Source organism: Cinclus cinclus, chromosome 17 (genome assembly GCF_963662255.1).
Source record: "Cinclus cinclus chromosome 17, bCinCin1.1, whole genome shotgun sequence".
Classification (NCBI taxonomy): Eukaryota; Metazoa; Chordata; class Aves; order Passeriformes; family Cinclidae; genus Cinclus; species Cinclus cinclus.
The window spans coordinates 4074768-4098082 of record NC_085062.1 but is presented as its reverse complement, the minus strand read 5'-3'; the positions used below and the strand labels follow the sequence as shown (position 1 = coordinate 4098082).

General features: G+C 51.5%; 2 protein-coding genes across 2 annotated transcripts in view; one reads left to right on the top strand and one right to left on the bottom strand.

The window, feature by feature from the left end:
* Positions 1–6457: 6457 nt before the first annotated feature.
* Positions 6458–11840, bottom strand: DAO (D-amino acid oxidase). The gene is made up of 10 exons (XM_062504516.1): positions 11647–11840; positions 11417–11531; positions 11032–11108; positions 10585–10650; positions 10191–10245; positions 9645–9749; positions 9091–9173; positions 7505–7622; positions 6864–6962; positions 6458–6592 (listed from the first exon to the last, which is right to left on the bottom strand). Exons 1-10 carry the CDS (start codon positions 11838–11840, stop codon positions 6458–6460), a joined length of 1047 nt encoding a protein of 348 aa, XP_062360500.1.
* A 2181-nt stretch (positions 11841–14021) lies between these two features.
* Positions 14022–23315, top strand: part of SSH1 (slingshot protein phosphatase 1) — a 30859-nt gene continuing 21565 nt past the window's right edge. Inside the window, exons 1-2 of the mRNA XM_062504683.1 lie at positions 14022–14093; positions 18457–18497. Of these exons, the coding sequence (XP_062360667.1) occupies positions 14028–14093; positions 18457–18497 (107 nt within the window). The 5' untranslated portion in view covers positions 14022–14027. The remainder of the gene's footprint in view (positions 14094–18456; positions 18498–23315) is intronic.

Below are 23315 nucleotides of genomic sequence, written 5' to 3'. Positions count from 1 at the left end.
CTGTTCCTCGAGGTTGGATTCCTTGGAAACTGTTTCCTGACTGTTTCTCCCATCCCAGGTGGGTAGTTGGAGCAGGGAGGGTGGTTTTTCCTGCAGAGCTGGGACCTTGTAGCAGAAATGTAAATCACAGAGCCATTAAGGTTGGAAGAACCTCCAAGCTCATCAAGTCCAATGTGAAAATCCTCATGTTTTGGAGCAGAATTGGGCTTCTCTGGCATTGCCAGGGACCTTGAGCTTTCTGTCTGTTGCTTGGAATGGGGAGGTTCTCACTGCTGGGGTTCTCTGTGTGGATCCAGGTGTGTCCCTGCTCCATTACCTGAGCACATCCTCACTGTGGGGTAGCCCCAGCCAGGGTCGGGAGCGCTGCTGTTGGGATGGAACCACTCCCTGACAGCTGGGCAGGACCTTTCCTGCTGATTGTACATTGACTGCTGACAAAGGAATGTAGCTGGAATAAATGAACAAAACCATGGGAAGAGCCCATCTGCAGTGACCTTGGATGAGGAACATCCCTCCTTCAGGTGTGGCTCCTACAGGGATGATCTTGCTCTTGTCAGGGAGTGTAGCAGAGCTCAGGTGAGGACAAGCTTGTCTGGTTTGTCCCTGGACACAGGTCAGGTAGCAGAGTCTGTGGGAATGTGTAGGCATCTGGGATGTGCCTCATCCAGGTCTCAGTGGATTTTCAGGATTCCAGACCTTGGGACACACAACCAAATGTGGGTGAGATGGTCTTGGTGAGGCTGTGGAAGCAGTGGGGATTTATAGAGTGTCTAAGCAGGTGTCTCACCTGAACACAGGTAAATGTGCAACACATTGTTACAGTTGAACATTTTAAATATCCTGGGAAGCAGGTCCCATTCCTGGGGTCAGGAATAGGTCTCCAAGGCCATGTTTGGTGCAGTACAAGTGAGGCATGGCTGTCACTGAGGGTCACAGCTCTGAGGTCACTGCAATGTTCCACCATGTGCTCATTTGGAGATTGAGAGGAAAACAGGAGTGGATAATTCCCTAAAGAAAGCCAGGAAGCTCAAGCTAATGGAGAAGGCCAAAGAGGTTGTTGAAATTGTGTGAGGGGGGATGTTCTGATGAGAACAGAGTTTGCCCAGGCACCAAGTGTCCATCCAGTCCCACTGGGGGATGGTGACCCAGTGAAGGGTTCCAGGAATGGTTGGTGGAAACAGGCAAACTTGGCTTTTCCCAGTGAGGTGAAAATTAATTCAGCTCCCAAGGTTTCCCTGGGATCCCTGGGCTCAGCTGTGGGTGATGGCACAGAACCCTCTGTCCATTCCAGCTGGGTTGGTTCCCTTTGTGTCCCCTGTCCCTGTGTCCTCATGCTCCACCAAGATCAAGCTCCAGCTGATCCCAGTAAACAGACAGGGCTCTCGGGGCACTGACAGCAACCACACCTCATTTGTTCACCTCCTTCTCTCAGGCTGGAGTTGGGTCATTCTCCCTTGTGCCTGGGGCACCCTGGAGCAGAGCCAGAGGGTCTTGTTCTATGGAATGCCAGAATTCCAAAGTGATTTGAGGGGGGAGGGACCTTAAAGTTTATCCAGTCCCACCCCCTGCCATGGGCAGGGATACTTTCCACTAGACCCGGTTGTTCCAAGCCCCATCCAAACCTGACTTTGAACACTTCCAGGGATGGGGAACCTCTCTGCTTTCACTTGGACTGGCCTCTGATGTGCTGGATATGGGACACAGCAGTGAGGGAACAGATCCTGGATAGGTTTAATCAGATATTACCCCACATGTGTGGCCAGTGAGCTGGAAAACCTGCTGGGCTGGGATCTGCTGGAGCTGGGATCTACTGGAGCTGGGTTTGCCTTTGCACAGTTGGACTGTTCACCCCTCAGTGACAGCTCTGATATTCCATCCTCATCCTCCTACTGGTGGAGGCCCTAGAGGCCATTCCAATCCCCCAGGTGCTTCCATGCTTCCTTCCTTGGGCTTGCCACGAGCTGTGTTTGCATCCCAAAACTCTGGAACTGAGCCTGGATAGAGGTGACAGAGAATCCAAAGTGCAGGACAGGCCTTGCCTGAAGGAACCCCCCCACCATGGCCCAGTTTGTTACTCAATGCCTTTAGTTAAAATTCTGCTTTCCCAGGGTTAATGTTCACATCTCACTTCATTTTTTTAGGTGAATATTCAGCAGTTTTAAAGAATTCAACAGCCTTTAGAGAGTTTTAGGTGAAGTTTATCTGTTCATGCACAGCTGGATCCTACAGATAAGCTACTTCCCAGGTAAAGATTTATAGGGAATGCAACATTTTCCATGCTGTTGAATAGATCAGTTTTAACCTGTGACATTTACAGTGTTAACCAAAAAATGGAAGGCATTTTTGCTTTTCACCTTGTATGAATTCTGCACTAAAAAAATCTATTTAATGATATAAATACTAAAATTGGTGTTGCTGTGACTTTGATTTTGTTAAAGCTTGAGCCAAAGCTCACTGAAATCTGGGAAAATCTCCTGTGGATATCTATGGGCTTTTGGATCAGCTGGATGAAAGGGAGCCCACCACAACTGATCCTACCTGGCTGAATTCAGCAGGTGCCCATTAGGCACTGGAGAAATGGAGCTGGAATTGAGGATTTACAGGAATTTGCATGTAATTAATAAGAGAAGGCCATTTTAGCTTGTTCACTGAGAACACTGGGATTGACCCACACCAGTTATAAATCACCACCAGTAGATTTTATCAGTAGGGCAGCACCGTTTAGGTACAAAATAAACTTCCAAAGAATCCTTTTCCACCCTTAAGTATTTTTCACTGACAAAGGAATTACTGCAACTGCTTCGTTTCAAACTGCAAAGTGAGATCCTTTGGAATTCAAACAGAATTGTGGGATTCAGTTTTATTTATTCAGATATCAAGTGTCCAAGATATCAACGTGCCAAGCTGGCGTGGGAATGTAATTCCCCAAGTGTGCTTGGATGGAATGATTTGTTATTCCCAAATACTTGCTGAAAGAGCAGCGAATGTTTCCATGTCTGAATGTACAGTTTCTAAGCTGGATTTACATTTTAATGTTGAAAAACTTGGTGTATCTCAATCTTGTTGTAAATTATTCCTCTGGTTCCTGTTTCCCAACGTGGCATTGGAGAGTTGAAGTCCACATTAGATATTTTATGTTAAACAAATAAATAGTTTTTTCAGGAAAGAAGTTTTTGGCTCTTCTGGGGGATGTTTAGAAGGGTTCATAATTTTGCCTTTTTTTTTTTTTTGTATTGTTTTAGTGTTCAGAGGTTTGAGCGACAGGGCTCAGCACTCTGCAGGTCTGATTCATTTTCTGTCTGTTTTGTGTATTAGATGTAAAGAAAAGTCACAGGATTCCTGTTCCCATTTGTAAGTAACCTCACTACAGCAAAATATTGTGGATGCTCCATCCCTGGAAGTGTTCCAGGCCAGGTTGGACAGGGCTTGGAGCAACCTGGGATAGTGGAAGATGTCCCTGCCTATGGCAGGGGGTGGGACTGGATGAATTTCAAGGTCCTTTCCCACCCAAACCATTCTGGGATTCTATGATTTTTTTTAATTATCTTAAAAATTTATTTGCTTTTCATATTTAATTCAGTTTGGACACTAAGCCCCAGCCAATTTGGCCTCTTCCCTGGGTGTGTTGGCATCAGGTGGCTCCACAGGTGTCTGGACTTTGGGGCAGGGAGGGTTCCTTCTACTAATTTACATTTTAATATAAACCTTTCATTTCCCTATCATTTTTCTAAACCATAATTAAGTGCCCAACCCTATTTTCCTCTGCCTTGTCACTGATATTCTTATTTTGGTGCCAAATAATTTACAGGCAGGAGGTGGTTCAAGGATGAGTCAAAATGACTAAGGAGCTGCAAATCCTTCTCATGCTAATGCAGGGTGTTCTCATCCCAGAGTGCATCCATCCTCCTGCTCCCAGCCTGGGATGCAGAGCCTCCTTCCTGGGAATGGAAATGGTTGGGAACTAGAAGGGCTTGTGTGACTGAAGCAATGCTGAAGGGAATCTTCTTTCTTTTGTAGTTACTTTTTGGTATTTTTGGGGATTTCTAAAGCTCATTCTCAGATCAGGGAATATCCTGAGCTGGAAGAAACCCACAGGGATCACCCAGTCCAGCTCCTGGTCCTGCACAGACTCCCCAGCAATCCCACCCTGTTCCTGAGAGCATGTTCCAAACGCTCCTTGAGCTCTGGCAGGAGTTTTCCCAAATGCCAGAGATGCTGTTTGCTGACTTCCATGGTAATTGATGTGCTTCCAGCTTTGTTCTGGGTCACAGGAGATCCTTGTGGAGAACTGGGAGTTCCTAAAATGTGCTGACACTGGACATGGGAGGTGGTATTTGGTGTGTGTTATGGGACATGCAGGAATTTTCCAGACCCTGTTCCCTGACTCCCTGACCTCTCCCTGGCCTCAGGAGTGAACTTCAATCCCTCTGTGGGGAATTTGCCCAGGGAAGCTGTGGCTGCCCCATCCCTGGAAGTGTCCAAGGCCAGGTTGGACAGGGCTTGGAGAAACCTGGGATAGTGGAAGGTGTCCCTGCCCTGACAGGGTGGTGGGACTGGATGAGCTTCAAGGTCCCTTCCCATCCAAGTCCACGATTCTGTGATTTCTGTGAGTTCTTAATGCCCTGGGGACTGTCAGCAACCACAGACCTTCACACTAGGATATTCCAGGTTCCCTGGTCTGCCTGGAATCTGGAGTGATGACTCCTACTCCTCCAGTATGAAATGTTTAGGAAAAATATGTGTGGAGACACGGAATGATGATCTCCTGAGACATTTCCATGGAATCAGCATTTGAGGCCCTTGCCATGCCATCACTAAGAGGAATAAGCATCATGCACAAGAGATCTGAACATTCCCTTTATTGGTCACACAGACTAAATTGAGGCCTTTAGAAAACAAACAGAATTAACCTGCAAATAAAATTACAGATCAGCCCATTCCTGTTTGCCGTGTGAGATCACAGGGCAGTGGCTCCTGCAGGCTCTGAGATCACAAGAATCAGCTACTTGCTGCCAGGTGTAAAAGGATTTCCTACCCCCCTGTTGTCCAGCAGAATTTTCCCAAAATCACCGAACTAGGGGCTGGATGTACAGCAGAGGACATGCTCCTGACTGTCTCATATTTGGAATAAGTGAAACCAAGGGGATCCAGTTCCCCTGAATGGCTTTTCCTGAGGTGGGATCACAGACCATTGAGTTCAACATTAATCAGCAGGGAATTTTCTTCAGCCTTTGTTTTCCTGATTCTACCCAGTGACCGCTACATTTCCAGGGAAGCTGGAACTTCTTTGGACAGACTGGGAATGGCAGTGGCTCCCAATTTCTCTTGCCCAGCTGTGTTTGCTAAGCCCAGCATGGAGATGCACTCGGGCATCCCCCATTCCCCCATTCCACGCTGCTGAGCTATTCCTGGCACATGGATTCAGCAGCACAGAGGAGCTGCATCAAAGATGAGTAAGGAACACTTGGCTTATCCACACAGGAGAGTGAGCCAGGCATTGTGCTGGCCTCAGAACAGCCTTTGGATTTGAGGCTTCCTCACCATGTCTGGGAGGGTTTGTAAAGCAGGAAAGAGACATTGCATGGGAAAATCAGCCAGGCTGTATCTTCAGAACAGAGTTTTGGGTCCCCAACAGCATCCCTGAACACCCCTAAAAGTCCTGCTCATCCTCTGAGAGGCACAACCTTTCCCAGGCCAGGCCCTCTCTGTGAGCTGTGTCCCACAGCTGGGAGAAATGGGAAGCTGAGGGGCCCGTGGGAGTTTTAGGGACCAGAAGAGCTATTTTCTTATGCTCTCTGCTATATATAGAGCCTGGCAAGCCCACAGGGCTGGAAGAAGTTGCTTTTGTTGCTAAAACATCATTTGGAAAGGCCATTTTAGGCAAGTGCTGCTGTCTGGTGCCAGCTACACTAAGCAGGTGCTGTGGCCCGAGCTTTGTCCTGGCAAGAATGTGAGGAAAACTGGTGAAACCCAGGCACGTGCTCCCAGAGCTGCTGTGACTTCCCTGGGAGCCTCAGAGCTTCTTCCTACTAAGGAGCTTTTGCCTCCTGGGGGGGAGCCTGTAAATCTAATTACACACTGGGTGTTGGAGCAACCAGCACAGACCTCAGATGTCCCCAGCTCCCTTTCACATCCTGTCCCCTGGTGCAGATGAACTGCAGGACTGTCCAGGGTTCAGCTGAACCCAGCCTGCCCTTTGCAGTCTGATCCCAGGCAGTACTTGGTGCACTTTGCCACGGGTAGTTAGTTGATATTTGAAAGCTCTTCCTCCAGGCAGGTTGTGGAGGGAGCAGACCCATCTGGAAAACGGCAGCGAAATGGGAATTGAGACACTGAGAGCCAGAGCTGGAGCAGGGTGGAGCAGCCCGTGTGTGCGTGTGTGTATCCCTGTGCTGTTCCCATGCTTCTGCTGGGATTCCTAAGCTACTGCTGTCACGTATTCCAGGGGAGCTGGTGCTCACAAGCGGGGTCCTGGGGGGGTGGCCAGCTGCTTCTTCTCCTGCAGGATGCTCCCAAAGAGCCGCGCTGCTGCCATGGCACAGCCCCAGTGGATGGTGATCCCGAACCCGCCGTGGCCGTAGTTGTGAATCACCTGGGGAAGAAGCACAGAATCAATCCCAGGATGGGCTGGGGGGAATCTCAAAGCCTGTCTTGTCCCATCCCCTGCTGTGGACAGGGACATCTGCCAGCCCAGGTTGCTCCAAGCTTTGTCCAACCAATCCCTGAGCACTCCCAGGAATGGGGCAGCCGCATCAATAATTTGTTTCAGTATCTCTGGCGTTTATCACTGCGCCCGGCACGGTGATTAGGGCACAATTAACACAGTCATTAATTCCACTCAGCTCCCGGCGCTGTGCGGGTACCTCTGCCTGCAGATTCCCCAGGCGGATGCTCTCCCGCTCCAGGCGGACCGAGGGCCGTGCTGGTCTCAGGCCACTCCACTCCCCGACGGTTTTTGCATTCTGGAAGCAAAAGTACATGAGCACTGCACAGCATTCCTTGGAATCCCACCAGCCAAACCTCACAGCACCATGTGAGCCCCAAGATGAGCTGGGACAAGGGGTTCCCCATCCTGCAGCAGATCCAGGCAGAACAATTTGGGATGGGAATGCCAGCCTGAAGCTGAGGAAAATCTCTGTGCCAAAGTCCCAGACCACTTTTCCTGCTAATCCCAGGAATAACAGCAGCACTGGGAGTCTATACAACCCTGCCTCACCCCACATAACCTTTCTCTAAAGGTGTAGGGACCCAAGGGCTGGAACCTCCCAAAGCCCTGGTTCTAATTTTTACCAGCTACATGAATAATTATTATCCCTACAAACCTTGCCTCAGTGCCAGCCCCAGCCCTGCCTGTCCCTCAGCCAGGTGGAAGAGCCCCAGGTATCCATGATGGACACACAGAGACCCCAGTTTATGGAAACATTGAGGCCCAGTGGTTTGTCCCAGTGCCCATTCCTGACCCCCTCAGCTCCCTGTGCCCCATGCTGGCAGTCAGGTCACCCACCTGGAGAGCCGGGAGCAGCCGGCAGCAGCTGTCCCAAATAGATTTGTGATCCTTGGCACTGTTCTCCTCACTCCAGTTTCCATGCTGGTAAATCCCTCCTAGGACTGTGAACTCACTCCTGCACCAGAAGCCAAAGGAGACACATGGTGGTGACTTGTCCCCAGCTGTCCCCTGTGGGACCACCACATGGAGGGACACTGTGTGAGTGTGAGGTTGAATCCTGCTACACTTTGAGCCTGCAAAATATTCCTGTGGGAGAAACTCTCACACAGAGCAGGTGGAGAGCAGTGCCTGCACAACTGCTCGTGAGCAAGCCACTCATTAAATCCTGTCAGCCCTTCCTTGTCTGGGCAAAGCAGACAGATAATTCCATCCTTATCAAACAGGTCTGCTCCTGCCTGGCTCAGGAAGAGCTGGAAGGAATGGAGATGGCTCTGGAGAGGAACACAGGGAACAGATTGCTGCTGCCTCAAACTCCTATGGATTAACAGAGAGCAAGAGGGAGCAGGGGGACCTGGAGGGGTCTGTACTGACTGCACCCTTCTAAAACATTGCTTGATCATTGGGAAGAACAAAAACAGAAGGAGGAACCCTCCAGGGCTGAGCTCTCCAGCAGGGAAGGGGTGCCCTCCACACGAGCATTGAATCCAGTTCTTCCTTTGGGATCAGCCTGGTGCTCAGCTCTGACAGCTCAAGCTAAAACAAGCACAGGCAGAATTCATTTGTGGCTGGGACTGTGATCAGGAATCACTCAGAATATGCTGCATAGGGGCTGTGAGTCTGCAAAGCTCCTGTTTACATCCTGGCTTACTGCCTAAGCCTGAAATATTAGGAAAATAGGAAGTGGCAGAGATGCAGCATTCAAATTCCAACTTAAAGACCCCTCTTCATTGCCAGAGCAGGGGTCACTGCAGGCCCTTGGGAGCAAGCAGAGCTGGGATGGATTTATTTATCCCATGGTGTAGTTCCCTGGGCAGGGCCAAGAGTTGGACTCAATCCTTGTGGTCCCTCCCAGCTCAGGATATTCCACGATTCTATGATAAACCAAATTAGATGCCCCCAAGCTCACCAGCAGCTCAGGGGACAGTGAGAGCAAGGCTGAGCTTTCCCAGGGAGGTTTTGTTGAAGTAAAAGAATTCCTGCCCTGTTTTTATAGGAGCATGGATCAGCAGTGCCTTTCCCCACCCTGAGCTGCTGCACCACAGTTTGGTCCACACTGTTGATAATAAAGATGCCTACAGATGTGAAAACAAAAGATCCCCCCCGAAATATCCACTCCACTGTCAGTGGTTGGCTGTTTTGGGAACTTGGCCAGGACTGAGTTTGCTTTGCTGGGGTTTGGTCCTTGGAAAAGGACAGGACGTGGAAACACTTTGGTGCAGGGAGCTCTCTGTGCTGACTGGGAGCTCCCTCGCTTTGCTGCCCACGTCCTTCTGCTCTCCTCCCACACAGCCAAGAAAAGCACCAGGGGAAGAGCCAGGCCTGGCAGACACCAGCAGGAGCCGTGTCCCAGATGAGACTTTCGGGGCAGTGACAGAGGAATGTCACCAGTGCCAACCAGCCCTTCCTCAGCCATTGTCACCTACCCCGGGATGACGTAGGGAGAGTTGTAGATCCCAGATTTCAAGTCGTGAGTGATGATGAAATGCTTCACCCACGGGGCCAGGACCTGGGAGGTGAAGAGGAGGTTGTCAGAGCTGGAGAGTGGCTGCCAGGCTTAGGGGGCAGCAGGAGGGACATGAGGGTCCAGGTATGGAATCCTCCATTAGCTCTGTGTTCCCTGTGCTGGGAAGATGGGATGACAGGAGTGCAGGTAGGGAGGAGCTTCCTTCTTGCCTGTGTTACTCCAAATAATCACCATCTTCTCCCAAAGATTTTATGTCTTTTTATTATCAGCATTGTGCCTCTGACCTCCCCCAGCTCTCACCCTATTTAGAAACAGGCTGGAGACTGAGGGCATTCCCAGAGCTGAACCAGGAATGGGATCCTGGTTGGTTTCGCACGAGCAGTGTTTGCTGGGAATCAGAACCTGATCCCAGTGTGGATCCAGCCACAAGGCCATGGTTTTCTCCAGAGGGTACAGACACTCCTCGTGGTAACTGAAGGGTTTTTGGGAAGCCCCCGGGTTGCCCCAGCTCACCTTGATGACCTGGCCCCGGCCAGGCTGCAGCTCCGGGTCGGGCTGCAGGTCCCCCGCACGCATCCCGCTGCAGTTTAGCACCACATCCACACCCTGGGAAAACAGCTGAGGAGAGAGGGACACGGCTGGGAGCAGCACACGGGGATGTTGCCACAGAGGCACAACATTCCTGCTTCCAAATGAGCCAAGTGCTCCTTCCAACAGTCAGGAAATGGATAAACCATAAGGGCCAGATCCAGGGCACAGCTTCCCCAGCCAGCTCCTGCTGACACCCCATGTGTGCCACCAAGCCATTCCAGGGAAAGCTGCCAAGCCACGCTGAGCAAATGCTCCGCCCTGTTCTCTGTCAACCATCCCTCAATAGCCAAGACCCTTTATCTTTCCTGGTAGAATTTATTTCCTGGATCTTGGCATAGCCTTGCTGCTGTCCCCTGGCTCATCCCTCATGCCAAAGAATATCCCAGAGCAGGACCTGCCTGCTGGATGCTGCTTCTCCACTCTGGGATGGGGCTGTGCCCTCTGCCCTGGCTCCACATCCCCACTCACCTCCTGGAAAGACTCAACCTTCTTATGGAAAAACTTCACTCCCCTCTGTGTCAGCCTGAGAAGCACAAGTTCATTTGTTACTGGCAAATTAAATGTTCAATACCAGGACACCAGCTCAGCATTAGAAATTACAGGAATAAAATCAAACCCCAAATGCATCCAAAGCCAAAAGTGCTTGGATGCAGCTCCAAATAGCTCACTACTTTCATTTTTGTCATGTGAAAAAATACACTCCTGGGCTCACTGTTAAAAGTGTTACCCTACTGGGACAATGAACAGGAATTCCAGACCCTCCTCCCTGCTTCCTGGGGATGCATCTCTGCCTACCTTATCCTGATGTGCAGGATAAAAACCCACACCTGCAGCCAGAGGAAACAGGAGCAGCTGCACTCACCTGTTGGTGAGCCAGGGCAGGTAACTCCTGCCCTCCAGCATCAGCGTCGTGTTGAACCAGCCATAGCTGAAACAGGAGGAGAGGAAACTGTGAGGACCTACAGGAGCTTCCTACCCCAACATTCCTGACAGCCACTGTGGATCTGGGATCCCAGTTCCCTCTGATACCCTCCTCATACGAGTGCACGATTTTTCCTCCCTTTTTACTTTTTTCCTCCCCCATTTTGACACTGGTGAGGCAAGACAGGAGCTGGAATGGTTTCTGTGCTGGGTTGTTGCTTTTTTGGCCATTTGAGCTGTTTCCTACTTAATTTAAGGGAAGCAGTTTTAAAGAAGTGAGGACATTTCTATGCCTGCAGTTCCTTGTCCCACTGCCCCATGCCAGGTATTCTGGAGGTATCCAGGACTGTCCTACCTGAGTCTCCAAAAAACCCAGACTGAAAAATACCTGTAACCAGGGAAGAGTTCGAGTTCTTTTGGTGTCAAGTTCCTGAATCCCAGGACAATATTCTTCCAGGATGGGTCCTAGAGCAGAGAAAGAGTTCAGAGGTCATTAATGAACCAGGATCACCGTGGGACTGAAGCCAGGGGGGATCATAGGACACAGCCCATCCCAGAGGGACACAGGACAGCTGGAGAGGCTCTCCTAGGGCTCGGCCCTTCCTCACACCAATCTTGCCTCAGGAGCACAGAAAACACCATGTCCCAGGCACTGTCACAAGCAAACTTGGAAATACTGGGAAGAATTGGCTGGAAAGAAGCAGAGCCCTGCCCACTGCAGGGAGCTGCTGAGCTGGAGCCTTTCCCAGCTCTGGCTGTGACCTGCTCCTTACCGGCACCGGCTCCGTGAACAGGTTGTAGCCAGAAAGGAGGAAAAGTCCCATTTCCTTGGCTGCTGGGGAGTGCAGCTGCCCGAGGAGGTAATCAAATGTCTCTTTATTCCAGAGCCTGTGATGAGAATGGGACAGTGGTGGCTCTGCCAGCCCCATGGAGCTGTGCCAGGGCAGCTCATGGCATACAAGGAGAGGGACACAGCACCATCCTCCTCCTCCTCCTGCCTTACGTCTCCTGCAGGTTGCCATGGTCACTCAGGTAGGGCTGCCACAGCCCGGCCGCCCCGTCGCTGGTGGTGTGGGGGGTGAAGTGGTCAGCGTAGACTTCCAGCTCCAGGGAAGGCACCAGGCCATGGAACTGCTCGTGGATGCACAGGGCGCTGGAGAGCCCGATCACCCCGGCCCCGATGATGGCCACGCGCATGGCTCCGGCTCCTGCAAGAGATCAGGGCTCCAAGGGCAGCTTCTGGGCTGCTGGAAAAGCTGGGAACACCATGGGGGAACATCAGCTCCTGCAGATGTTCCTCCTCCCTCCGTGGAGCAGCAGGGAAGGGCTGAGGTCCTCTTGGTACTTCTGTGTGCTTTTCTTGTAAAGCTTCCCAGGTCCTCCTCAAGCTCTGAGCAGGCACTGGAATCATGGATGGGGTGTTGTGGTTCCTCACAGTGGCTGGGGAATGGCTCCACCCCTGGCTGTGCCAGCAGAAAAGCTGCAGCTCGGCTGCCACTCCTCAGCTGGCACAAGGAGCTCCAGGTGTGTCCTGCCCTGGGACAGGGTGGCACAGCCTCGGGATCCTCCTCTGCATCCCACCATCCACAGGCTGAGCAGCCAGGAAGGTACAGGAGCACCCACCACAGCTCCAGCTCCTGAGGAACACTGTGAACCCTCCATTCCCAGTGACCCAGCCCTGCTCTAAGCAGCTCACAATCCTTCCCAGCCACTGGAGGCAAGAGGTGGACACAGATAAAAAAGATGGGAAGCAGCAGGCGTTTTCCAGGGAGCAATGCCAGGTGTGATGAGTGCATGGTTGGATCCTCACATCGTTGTCACCCTTGGGGGTGCATGTGAGGGTGGCTGTGTCACCATCCCAAACCCTTCTGGGAACAGCTAGGAGAATGGCTGTGGGTAAATTCTGGCTGCAAAGAGGGGCTGCAGCCCCTTTCCATCCTCTGGTTCCCAGGGCTTTCCTGCCTTGCAAAGCCCTGTGGTCACTGCCCGTACAGGGAGTGGACAAAAGACCCGTTTGGGGAAGGGCTGGGGGTGCGGATCCTTGTCTGGTCCTGGGAGCAGGAATAAATTCCAGCTCACAGGTTGGTTTTTTTTTTTTGGACAAGGTGAAGTCCAGCATCTCTGCTGCGACAACAGCGGGACTGACATTTGCCAGGATGGAGGGATAAGTCATTGGAACAGCGCAGCAGGAGCTGCCTCCCATCTGCTGTGGTTTTATAACCCTCGGGAACCAGGGTCAGCTCCTCCACCAGGGACAGGGACTCACCCCAACTGCCCCTGCATCACCAACTGAGGACAATCCGCCAAAAAATAATGGGAATACACATTTTCCATCAGTTTACCTGCAGAGTGCGGGGTCCCCAGAGTAGTCACTGCCGTATCCAGAGGCTTCAGAGTCAGAGTTGATGTTACAGCCCAGCAGGGCAAGGTCTGAGGGTCCAGAGCAGCAGGGCCAAAGTCTGCTCTGGCTCCGGGGAGGTGGAGTTCCCACGTGATGCTGCTGGCAGGCGGCCCTGGAGTCATGGAAAACGGGGTCACCACCGTCGGTGGCAAAACGCCATCCCTGCCACTTGTCTCCATGGTGACCACTGGTGGACCAGGACACAGGGATGTGTTTAGTGGGCATGGGCTCGGAGCTCTTTGCCAATGGCAATGATTTTATGACTTCCCAGCGTTTGCATTTGCAGAATCACTTCGATTGGAAAAGACCACTGAGGTCAATCTTTGATTGATCACCATCTTGTCAAGTAGACCAGAGCACTAATGTCACATCCTGTTGCTTCTTAAGCACAAGTTTCCTGTGGGATCTGGAAAAAATGAGTGCTTCTGGCTCAGTTTTTGTGTTGGAAGAGAGGCTGAGGGAATTGGGATTGTTAAGCCTGGAAAAGGCTTAGGAGGGACCTAACTGTGGCATTTAAGTACCTGAAGGCAGCCTGATGGAAAAATGGAGGATGACTATTTACAACCTGGAGTGATAGGAGAAGGGGAAATGGCTTCACATTGCCGGAGAGCTGGCTTAGATTGGATATTGGGAAGAAATTCCTCCCTGTGAGGCTGGGAACGCACTGGCGCAGGGTTCCCAGAGACGCTGTGGCTGCCCCTGGATCCCTGGAAGTGCCCCAGACCAGGTCGGCCGGGGTTTGGGCACCCTGGGATAGCGGCAGAAGACATCCCCTCCATGGAATTGGATTTTGGGGTGGGATTTTGGGGTGGGATTTTGGGGGGCGGGATTTGCCGGGTAGCCACGCCCACCGCACCGTACCCCCGCCCACATATTGGAGCCCCTCCCCTTTCAGTCTCCGCCCCTTCCCTCGCAGGCCCCGCCCCCTGCCCCGCCCCTTCCCGGTGTGAGGGGGAGGCGGCGGCGGCCCCGCAGCTGCAGCCATGGCGCTGGTCACCCTGCAGCGCTCGCCGACCCCCAGCGCCGCCTCCTCGGCCAGCACGAGCGAGGTGAGCGGTGACGGGAGGGGCAGGGACGGAGAGGGAAGGGGAGACTGAGCCCCGGGGGCTGTGGATAGGGAGAGGGGAGGGGCGGGGTGAGGCCCCGCTCGGGGACAGGCCCCTACAGCCGCCCCAGAACCCCAAAGCTTCTGCCTCCATCACCCTCACCTCCATCACCTCGTGGTGCCGGCGTCACTGCTCTGGCCCTTCGCAGCTTTTCCCCTCCAGCCCCTGGTTCCGTCCCCTCGCGGCCCATTGGCCCTCTGCAGCCACTTGTCCCCTGTCTTCATCCCCTCGCAGTCCCCATGGCCTGACTTCCGACAGCCCCCTGGCACCAGTTCAGCCCTTCACAGTCTCTCCAGCCCCTGGTTCTATGCCCTTCCCAGGCGCTGGTCCCTCACGGCTCTCAGCCCTACAGCCCCCTGGTCCCCCATAGCCGCTGACCCACGGCCTTCCTCCCATTACAGCCCCCATGGCCTGAGCCTCACAACCCCTGCCACTCCCCGGCCCACCTCGGCCCCTCACAGCCCCCAGCCATCCTAGTCCCTTCTTCTCATGACCTTCATAATGCTGCCCAGCCCTTTGATGCTGCCGGGTTGAGCCAGGCCTGGGTCTGTCCTGCCATCTGCCCCATTCCTCCCTGGCTGTCCCCTATTCCAACCCTTAGCTGGAAGGGAGCCTGAGCTCCCTAAACCCTAGGACAGGCTGCTTCACCTTTCTTTTGCCAGGTAAATTTCTGGGCAGAGTACTGGGCCTGTCTTCATGGAGCAGCTGTGCTAGCCCTAGACCTTGTCCCTGCTTGGCATCCCAGAGCTGCCACCACCTCCTGGCTCAGGGATGCTCTGCTTTGTCCTGTGTTATCCCTCTGTCCCTGCCATGGCACCACCTTCCCCACATCTGCTGCAGCTCCTGCCCCTCAGGGAGCTCGCACCAGCCCTTCCTCAAGGTGACCATTGTCTTTTCTCCAGGAGCAGCTCCCATCCTGCTCTACCCCGTACCTGTGCCACTCCTCATTGTGGCACAGCTTCCACCGTGCTGCTGCCCTCTCCTTCCCCCAGCTCTGCTGCTCCAGGATCTGTACCTGCACTTCACCTGCCCAATGGTGCCCTCCGTGTCCTGCTGGCCTGGTGCACTGCATGTCTCATCTCTGCTGCACACCCCTTCCACTCCTGTGCCCCAAAAATGCCCTTTCCTGCCTCTGCCTGGTCCCAGGCTTCTGCTTCTTTCCCCACAGCTCCCATGTGCCATCCAAACACAGCTGCACCTCCAGTTTCTTCTTGCCTTTTTCCCTCCTAACCCATATCTTTTGTGGCCCTCAAAGACAGGCCTGGTGTTTCACTGCACATCCTCCCCTTGCATCCCTCTCCCCCCATGCTTCTTTCCTTTGATGTTCACTGCCCTTGGCTTCGCTCTGTCCCCACTCCTGCCAGGTAAACAATCCTATTTGTCACCTGTCAGGTCCCTGTGACTCCCCCGATTAGCTGGTCTGAGGGGGGAGCAGGAGGGGGGAGTCACAAAGCTCTCAGGTTCTCCCTGGCCTCAGGGGGATCCCAGGCTGCAGGGACCCGGTTTGGGCCACTCTGCACCAATTGAGGAACTTGGAGATGTGCGTTGTGCTCTTCAAAGGAGTTTTCAGAAGGAATTTTGTGGAATCTGGTTTAGACGGAGTCTTAAACAAGACCTAGTGGCCACCCAATCTAGAGAGATGAAAATGAGCTGTAACCCCAGAGCAGGCAGTGGAATTAGACTGGATTTAACTGGTGCAGGTGGGAGAGGAGTCAAAGCACGCTTTGCCATGTACATCTGTTTTAGGCATTGCTTTGTGTCAGAGCTGCTGCTAGTGATTGTATTTTCTGTGGGGTGACCATATGATTCTCCTTTTTCCTCCCAAAAATTCTGCCCCAAATTTGCTCCTGGGTGTTGTCAATGGCAGGGCACTTCTGCCACCAGCAACCACAGCTCAGATGTGCTGTGGTGACTTGCAGAGGAATGGTCTCTTCTGGCATGAAATACCATAAAATTACAATTTCCAGATTATTTTTCCAGATTCAGCATGTTGTTTTTGCAATGTTAATTTAAAGAAAAATCCCATCAAAAAGTGCCAGCCCACTCCTGTTCTTTTAGAATCTTTCTTGCAAGGAAAATCAGGGTTCATTGGGGCTTTTATCTGAATAATTACTAGAAGATGACCACATATCCTAGTTAATTGTGACTGTGCCACTGTGGCCTCTCCTAACTCAGGAGCCCAAAGGATTTTATAAAATGGATGCTGCTTCCTTGACGTAGTGGGCCCTAAATTCTTAGGAGAGAGTGGTTCACACTCACTAGCAAACTTGCACTGCTCGTGCATCTCCTTTCCACAGGCCTCCCACTCCCTGTGGTCCTTCAGAGTGGCCACAGTCAGCAGAGTCCCCAGGGAGGGATGTGGCAGTGGCTGGTGGGGTCTGGCCGTGGTGGGATGAGCAGCTGCAGCTCCACAGCATCACCATGGTGTATGGTGCACCCTAAACCCTGCCAGCTCTTAGGGGTGCTCTGAGCAGGGCAGGAGGGCTCAGCGTGGCAGCCTTGCTTTGGTTTTCCTGCAGATTTTAGTAGGAAATAGAGGGAAAGTCAGCTTTGAGAACAGTTCAACTCCTGCAGCAGAGGAGCCCACAGCAGCTTTGGGCCCAGCCCTGCTGCTGAGCCTCAGCTGACGACATCCAAGAGTCATCATCCTCACAGTCATGTTTGTTTAAAAAGGAAAAAAGTTTTTCTCCCCTTTGTTGCTATGTGACAGCCCCAAACAAACAGGAGGGTGACCCTGCAAAGGTCCCAAACCTGCCAGATCTTCCCAGGGCTGGGGGATCTGCCAGTGGGGGCACAGGGACTTGGGGTGCTCTGGGGCCCTGCCTGCAGCCCAGCTCAGCACTGTAAACAGACTAAAAATAGCCATGGTATGCTCCTCACCCTCTGCTGGGTCAGTCAGGACAGCCTTGTGCATCTCCCTTCCTCCACATGGCCGCAGTTCCAATATCCGGCCTCTGCTGTTGCATTTGCAGGATTTTTTTTTCCCCTGGCTTTACTTGGTTCTCATAGATTGTCAGCAGAGCAGCTCCTGTGCCCTCCAGCCTCCCCCAGGTCCTGACTTGAGAGGATAGGGGTAATCCATGTCCCCTCACCCCTCCAAAGCTCCAGTCTTGATCATTTGAAATGATACAATTTGCTTAATTTTAACTTGTACAGAACCACCTGGAAGCAAGTAACTCTTACAGGGACTCCTATTTGATGTGGGTCCTGAGCAATGCTGTAGGAAATATCAGGGTGTTCCCCAAGTGTCAGCACTGATGGAGCCTGGTTCCTTCAGGGCTTGTGTCCCTCCAGCTTTGTCAGGATCTGGTGTGCTGTGAGTGTGAAGGATTTCCTGTAAGGTCCCTGCTCTGCTTTTTTGGCCCAAATCTTCTCCCCAGCCCAGGCCTGCCCTCCAAGGGGATGCTTGCAGCCCTTTCTCCTCTGTACTCACACAGGACCAAAGATAAGATAGCAGAACTATATTAGAGCCTGTTGTTTGGGTTTTTTTGTTGGTTGGTTGTTTTTTTTTTTTTTTTTTTGTCAGCTCTGGATACAATTAGCCCAAACTCTGCTTTTCTTTAATAAGGAATTTTGTCTAGAAGCTACTAGGGAAGTAAAGGCAATGGCTGGAAAACACAACTCTGTGAAAATGCTTGGTTTTGGAAGCAGGCTGAGGTCACACTTCTCTTTTGAGAAGAGTAAATAAAGTGTAATGTCACCTGAGGAGCCAGATTTCTTTCTGGGGGACTTTCCACCAGTGCCTGGTGCAAAATTGCCCATTTTAATCCATGCCTGCCACCAAAGCAGCGTGCATTGTCCTATCCTGGGGACACGTGTGCCAGCACCTAGGTGGAGGTGGCCTCCTTGTCCTGCCGGTGTGAGCCCTGGAGCTGCAGTCAGGTGCTGGAGCTGGGACAGTCCCAGGGAGTATTTTTGGCTGTGTCTTTGTGCTTGGGACACCCCAAATCCCGGTTATTTGTGCCCAGTCGTGGCTGCCAGCTGCCGTCCTCACGTGTGTGCGCAGTGGGAGCGAGGTGTGCGCTTTGTTGACGTCGGGGTTGGCGCTCTTCAAAGCGCTCTGCGCTCCAGGACCAGCTTGCAGGATTAGGACCTAATAGCTTTAAAATCCCCGTGAGCCCCTTTGTCACCCGGCGTCGGGTGCTGGTGGCATACAGGACTAGGGAGTCTCATTTCTCCCTGGCCCCGAGAAGAAAAGCCCCGCGGAAAACAGCCCCTCACACCCTGTTGGTGCAGGGATTTTGTTGAAAGGTGTAATGTGGAAACAACCAACATGTAACTCTCTTGGATCCTTTTCTCCCCTCAGGCGGAGGTCGGCAGTGATGAAGAGCGTAGACTAAATGTGAGGTAAGCTGAGCTTTCGGGCTCTAAACAACATTTTCAGTGTTGTTAATTGTCTGCAAAACACCCGAGTCCTGATCCCGCAGAGATCCCGGAGCCTGTGCCTTGCCTGGAGGGGATGGCATGGTCTGCAGAGAGCTGAACCTAGGGATTCTCTCTCCCTCATCAGCTTTGAGATGAGCATTTAGCGAACTGAAAGAATAAAAAGAGAGTTTGTGATCCTGTTTCTGCTGGCGGGAAGACACTGGATAATTACTTGTCAGCTCTGGCCACAGCACTTTAATGTTATCACAGTATCTCTGGTCCTGCTGCTGCTCTCTGAGGCTGGGGCTCCACTCGGGAAGGGGACTGTGTTCCCAGGGTGGGAGGGGAGAGCTTTGATCATTCCTGGGTATTAACTACTAGGAATTTGCCTCCTTGGGGTCATGCAGAGCCACTGTGTTCATGTGAGGGGAAGAAAGGGTTGAGCTGTCCTACCAGAGAACAGAGAGGCTCCTCTTGCTGACACTGTGCAGATCCAAAGTGGTGACACAAGCTCATGTTCCAGGGCCTGGCTAATGGGCTCGTAGCAATGCTGTGGATGGCTCACTCTAAGCTTGGCTCTTGCAGGCAGCTCTTACCCTCTAACCTGTAAACCACAGTAAACCAGGGGAGAAGTGTAAAGCCACAGCAGTGGTTCAGCACTCAGTCTCTTCTCCTTGTCCCTCCTTCCTGCCTTTGTTATCCTGGGTTCAGGAAAAGCAAAGCCACTCGTGCTGCTGCTGTGTGGATTGTGTTTGCCCTGCAAGTGAGGTCAGAGACCAGAAAGCAGGGCTGCTTGTGGACAGAGAAAGAAATTGTTGGACTTTTATGTTTCTGTGTCGTGGGGTGGTGTCTCCTGGCTGCAGCCTGGAATTCCATGGCTGTCCTGTCTGCACACACATGGGTTGCAGACAGAAGTGCTGTGTGTCTGCTCTCCTGTGTATGGGCATTTCATGGCTGTTTGTAAAGCCATTTAAGAGCTGACTTTGTGGGTAAAGGATTCTGTATTGATTGAATAAAAAATCAGGATTCCTTGTTCTGCTTCTTGTACAATGCAAGGCCTCAGTAGGAATCTGCTGAAGCCATGAACAGCCACGGTACCCTGATTCTTGTGTTTTTCCTGATGTGGTATTAAACAGTAACACGTAACCAAGCAGGATGGCAGCCTCCTCTTGGATATACAGTTCTGTGCTGAAAGAGAAAATACAGCTTTATCCTCTTCACTGCAAATGTTCTCACTGTACAAATAAATCCTGGTGAGCTCCTTGGATTTGTGGCCACCTTTGGTCTGTCTGGCCTCTTTGCAAGCTGGGCATGTGCACCCACCACTGGCCAGAGCCACCAGCAGTGTAAATGTACTTAGACCAGGCTTAAAGGCTGATACTTTTCTCCTGGCTGTTGAAAATTGCTGCAGCACTGATGCTGGCCACTGAGATCCCATGAGCTTCCTCTGTCCTTCAGTCTCCTGGGGCTGCTCTTCCGTATACAATTGTCAGGATAAGAATCTGGTAATTAAATATCCAGACAGACCTCAAGAATCAGATGGCTGTCACGAACAGCCTCTGCTGTCCTCAGGGGGAAACACTGCCAAGAGCTGGAGGAAATGTGCAGACACAACACAGATGATAAATGGAGCTCCTGTTGGTTTGGTGGGTCGATCCTGTCCCCTTCCCACTGGCTGCTTGTTCCCTTCCCTGCTCGGAATCAATCTGCTGAGACTCTGCCCGGTGCCCAGGGGGTGGCAGAGTTGTTCAACTTCATTGTGCTGCTCTGAAAAATCCCAGCAGGATGGCCCGTGCTGGTGTCTGTGCCTGGCTCAGTCCTGGTCTAGCCTTGGTGACAGCTGGTCTTTGTCACACGTGCTCTGAGCAGAGGGGTCAGCAGTCCAGCTCCTGGCTCTGCAGAACTTGGAGATCTAAGGGTGAGGGAAAAGGAAGGATTGTTGGAAACATGTCCCCAGTGTGCTGCCAGATCAAGCTGTGTTTCATCAATACAGGATGGCTGTGCTAGTACACATTTATGACATAATGTATTAATCTGCTTGGTGAACACATTATTTTTGTTCATTCCAAAACATTCCAGGATTTTCATTTGAGGTTGCATGATTGGATCTGGTTCCATGAGCCATCTGATTGTTTTCTTGGAGGAACAGGTCTGTATCTGGTTTTGCACTCAGCCACGTCTTGCTGCTTCCTGGTCATCCTTATGGTTTCTGTCATTCCAAAATGCTTTTCTTTCTCCCTGGAGCAACTTCTACCCCAGAACAGACCAAGGGGACATGCCCTAGGTTCAAAGATACTGCTGCTATCTGCGTTTTCTTAGACATTAATCTGCTTTAAGTCATCTTTTTCTCTGTTACCAGAAATTTTGTGGAAGTGTCGACAATGTAACATCCACACTGCTCCTAGCAGGCAGCCAGGAGTCTGTGTTACTCCCTGAGAGCAGAAGGGAAAGTAAGAGATCTGAGAGCCTTGTCGGGCTCAGTGCAGCCAGAAGCTTCAGGTCAGTGCTGTGTTATCAGTGTCTGCTCAAACCTTCCCTCCTGGATAACCATCGGGGAGATGCTGTGGCTTGATCTCTTTTTTTCCCCTAATGGTGCAGCTCACCCACAGCTCGCCCAAATCTTTGTAAAACTGCTCTCAGGGCTAGGCCAAGCCCATGGGAAGAAGTATTAGCCTAGACTTAAGCACAGCCCTAACTTGTCTGAGATCAAGTTCCATGCGAGCCTCGTGCGTGCGGTGCCTGTGGCCTTATCTCAGCCCCAGATCCTGCTGCTCCAGCTCTGAGCAAACTCTGAGGAGTTGCTGTCGAGGAGGGGGCAGAGCAGAGCCCAGCTGTTTCCCAGCTTCCTGCTCTGGCACAGGGCTGCATATGCAGTTTTTCCTTTTTGGTGTGAACCAGTTGATTCTCACTCTTGGCCGTGTGCTGGCTCTGTCTCACTGAGGCAGAGGAGATGTTGTACAACTCAGATCTCTCTGTGAGTGTTGGCTGTTCTCAGATGTGGTTGGCAAATGCAGCAAGATAATCACTGGATTTAATTGCAAATATAAATAGGTTTGTTTAGCCAGTCATTCTGTAATCTTTGCCATTCTTGGTTTTCCAGTCACAGCCTGAATGCAGGGCCAGGTGAAAGTTTTCAGGCACCTTCTGTAGAGAGATAGAGGTTGAACCACTGATGAAGGACCTGGAAGTTGGTTATCTCCAGGCTCTGATCAAGCCTGAAGATGGTTATGGAAAGAATAGTTCTTGTTTGGAACCTATATACCAAATGTTAGGAGCTGGCAAGAGCAGCTGTGGAAGGTAGAGGTTTTCAGGGTTGGGCTTGTGTACATTTGCACATTAGTGATAACAGGAGGGGTCGTTGGTGCATACAAACTCTTAACACAGCAACAGCAGGTTTAGATTGGAGATCAGGGAAAAATTCTTCATGGAAAGAGTTGTCAGGCATTGAAACAGGCTTCCCAGGGCAGTGGTGGAGTCCTCATCCCTGGAGGAATTGAAAAGCTATGTGGATGTGGCACTTGGTGACATGGTTTAGTGGTGGCCTTGGCAGAGCTGCAGGAACAGCAGGACTTGATCTTGGAAGTCTTTTCCAACCTAAATAATTCCATGATCATCCCTTTGGCACACACCACAGGACACCATTGTATCCCATCACGTATGTATATATTTCATACACTTAATGTATATTTAATGTGCATTATATTTTACTGCAGCAAAATTACCTTTTAACACCTTGATCCTTAATTTCTTTAGGGATTTAGGAGCATGTTTTGCTGGAGCAGCACCTTGTACCTACAGCCATGTTCACTGTGCCAGGCAGGCACTCGGGGCAGGGAGAACACGGGGGCAGCTGCCTTGAGGATTTATTTGTGGGCACAGCAACTCAATACAGCCTTGACAAGTCCTGCTGGCTGCAGATTGATTGTGTCTCGGGGAGCTGGTGGGAGACCTCGAGGCAGAAGTTGCTGACTTCATGAAGTGTTCAAAACAGGATGCTGAATCACATCCTGGCTGGCAGCAGCATCCTGCCTTAGCGTGCTCCGCACAATGGGGAGGCACTGGCCCAGCCCCCGGCCCTCGGGAGCTCTCAGCCCGGAGGTGTGGCCCTGGAAGCTCAGGAAGGTATAGTCAGGCCTTTACATTTTGTGGTTGGATGTGTGTGGATGTTCAAAGGCCACAGAGCTGAGGAAACGTTTACTTATTTGACACTGATTTAAAATCTGGCCTTTCCAGGAAACCATTGCTGACTTGAAGTTGAGCAATGTGAGGAGTTTACTTGGATGTAGGTAGAGCAACAGCAGGAGAGCTGCCAATTTGAAGACGTGATGATCAGATTCTTTTGGAATTGTATCTAAATATTTTTAGGGTTTTTTTTTTCTTCCATGAAACCTCAACAATTTGGCAGAACCCAAACCATGAGGCCTTGTTATCAGAGGTGCTGGCTGTGCACTGAGCACTTGTTCCTGTAAAAGGCCAGTGTGGTCACTGTTTATTTAGGTGTTAGAGCTGGGTCAGAACAATATTTTGGTTTCAAATGCCTCTTAATTTTAAATATCTTAATCTTTGATAATTGTCTGCCAAAAACTGTGAGTCAGGGGTTTCTCATACAAATCAGAGTTGTGCTCTGCCTGGCAAGTGCTTCTAAGATGTTTTTGGAATGGGGAATGGACAGAACACCTTCCTAGGCCTGGTTTTACTTCTAATGGAGGTTGAGATTATTTCTGTTTTCCCCAAACATTTACACATTCCTTTGCAGCATTTAAAGCCCTGATGCAGAATCACTTTACCACTGCACAAAAA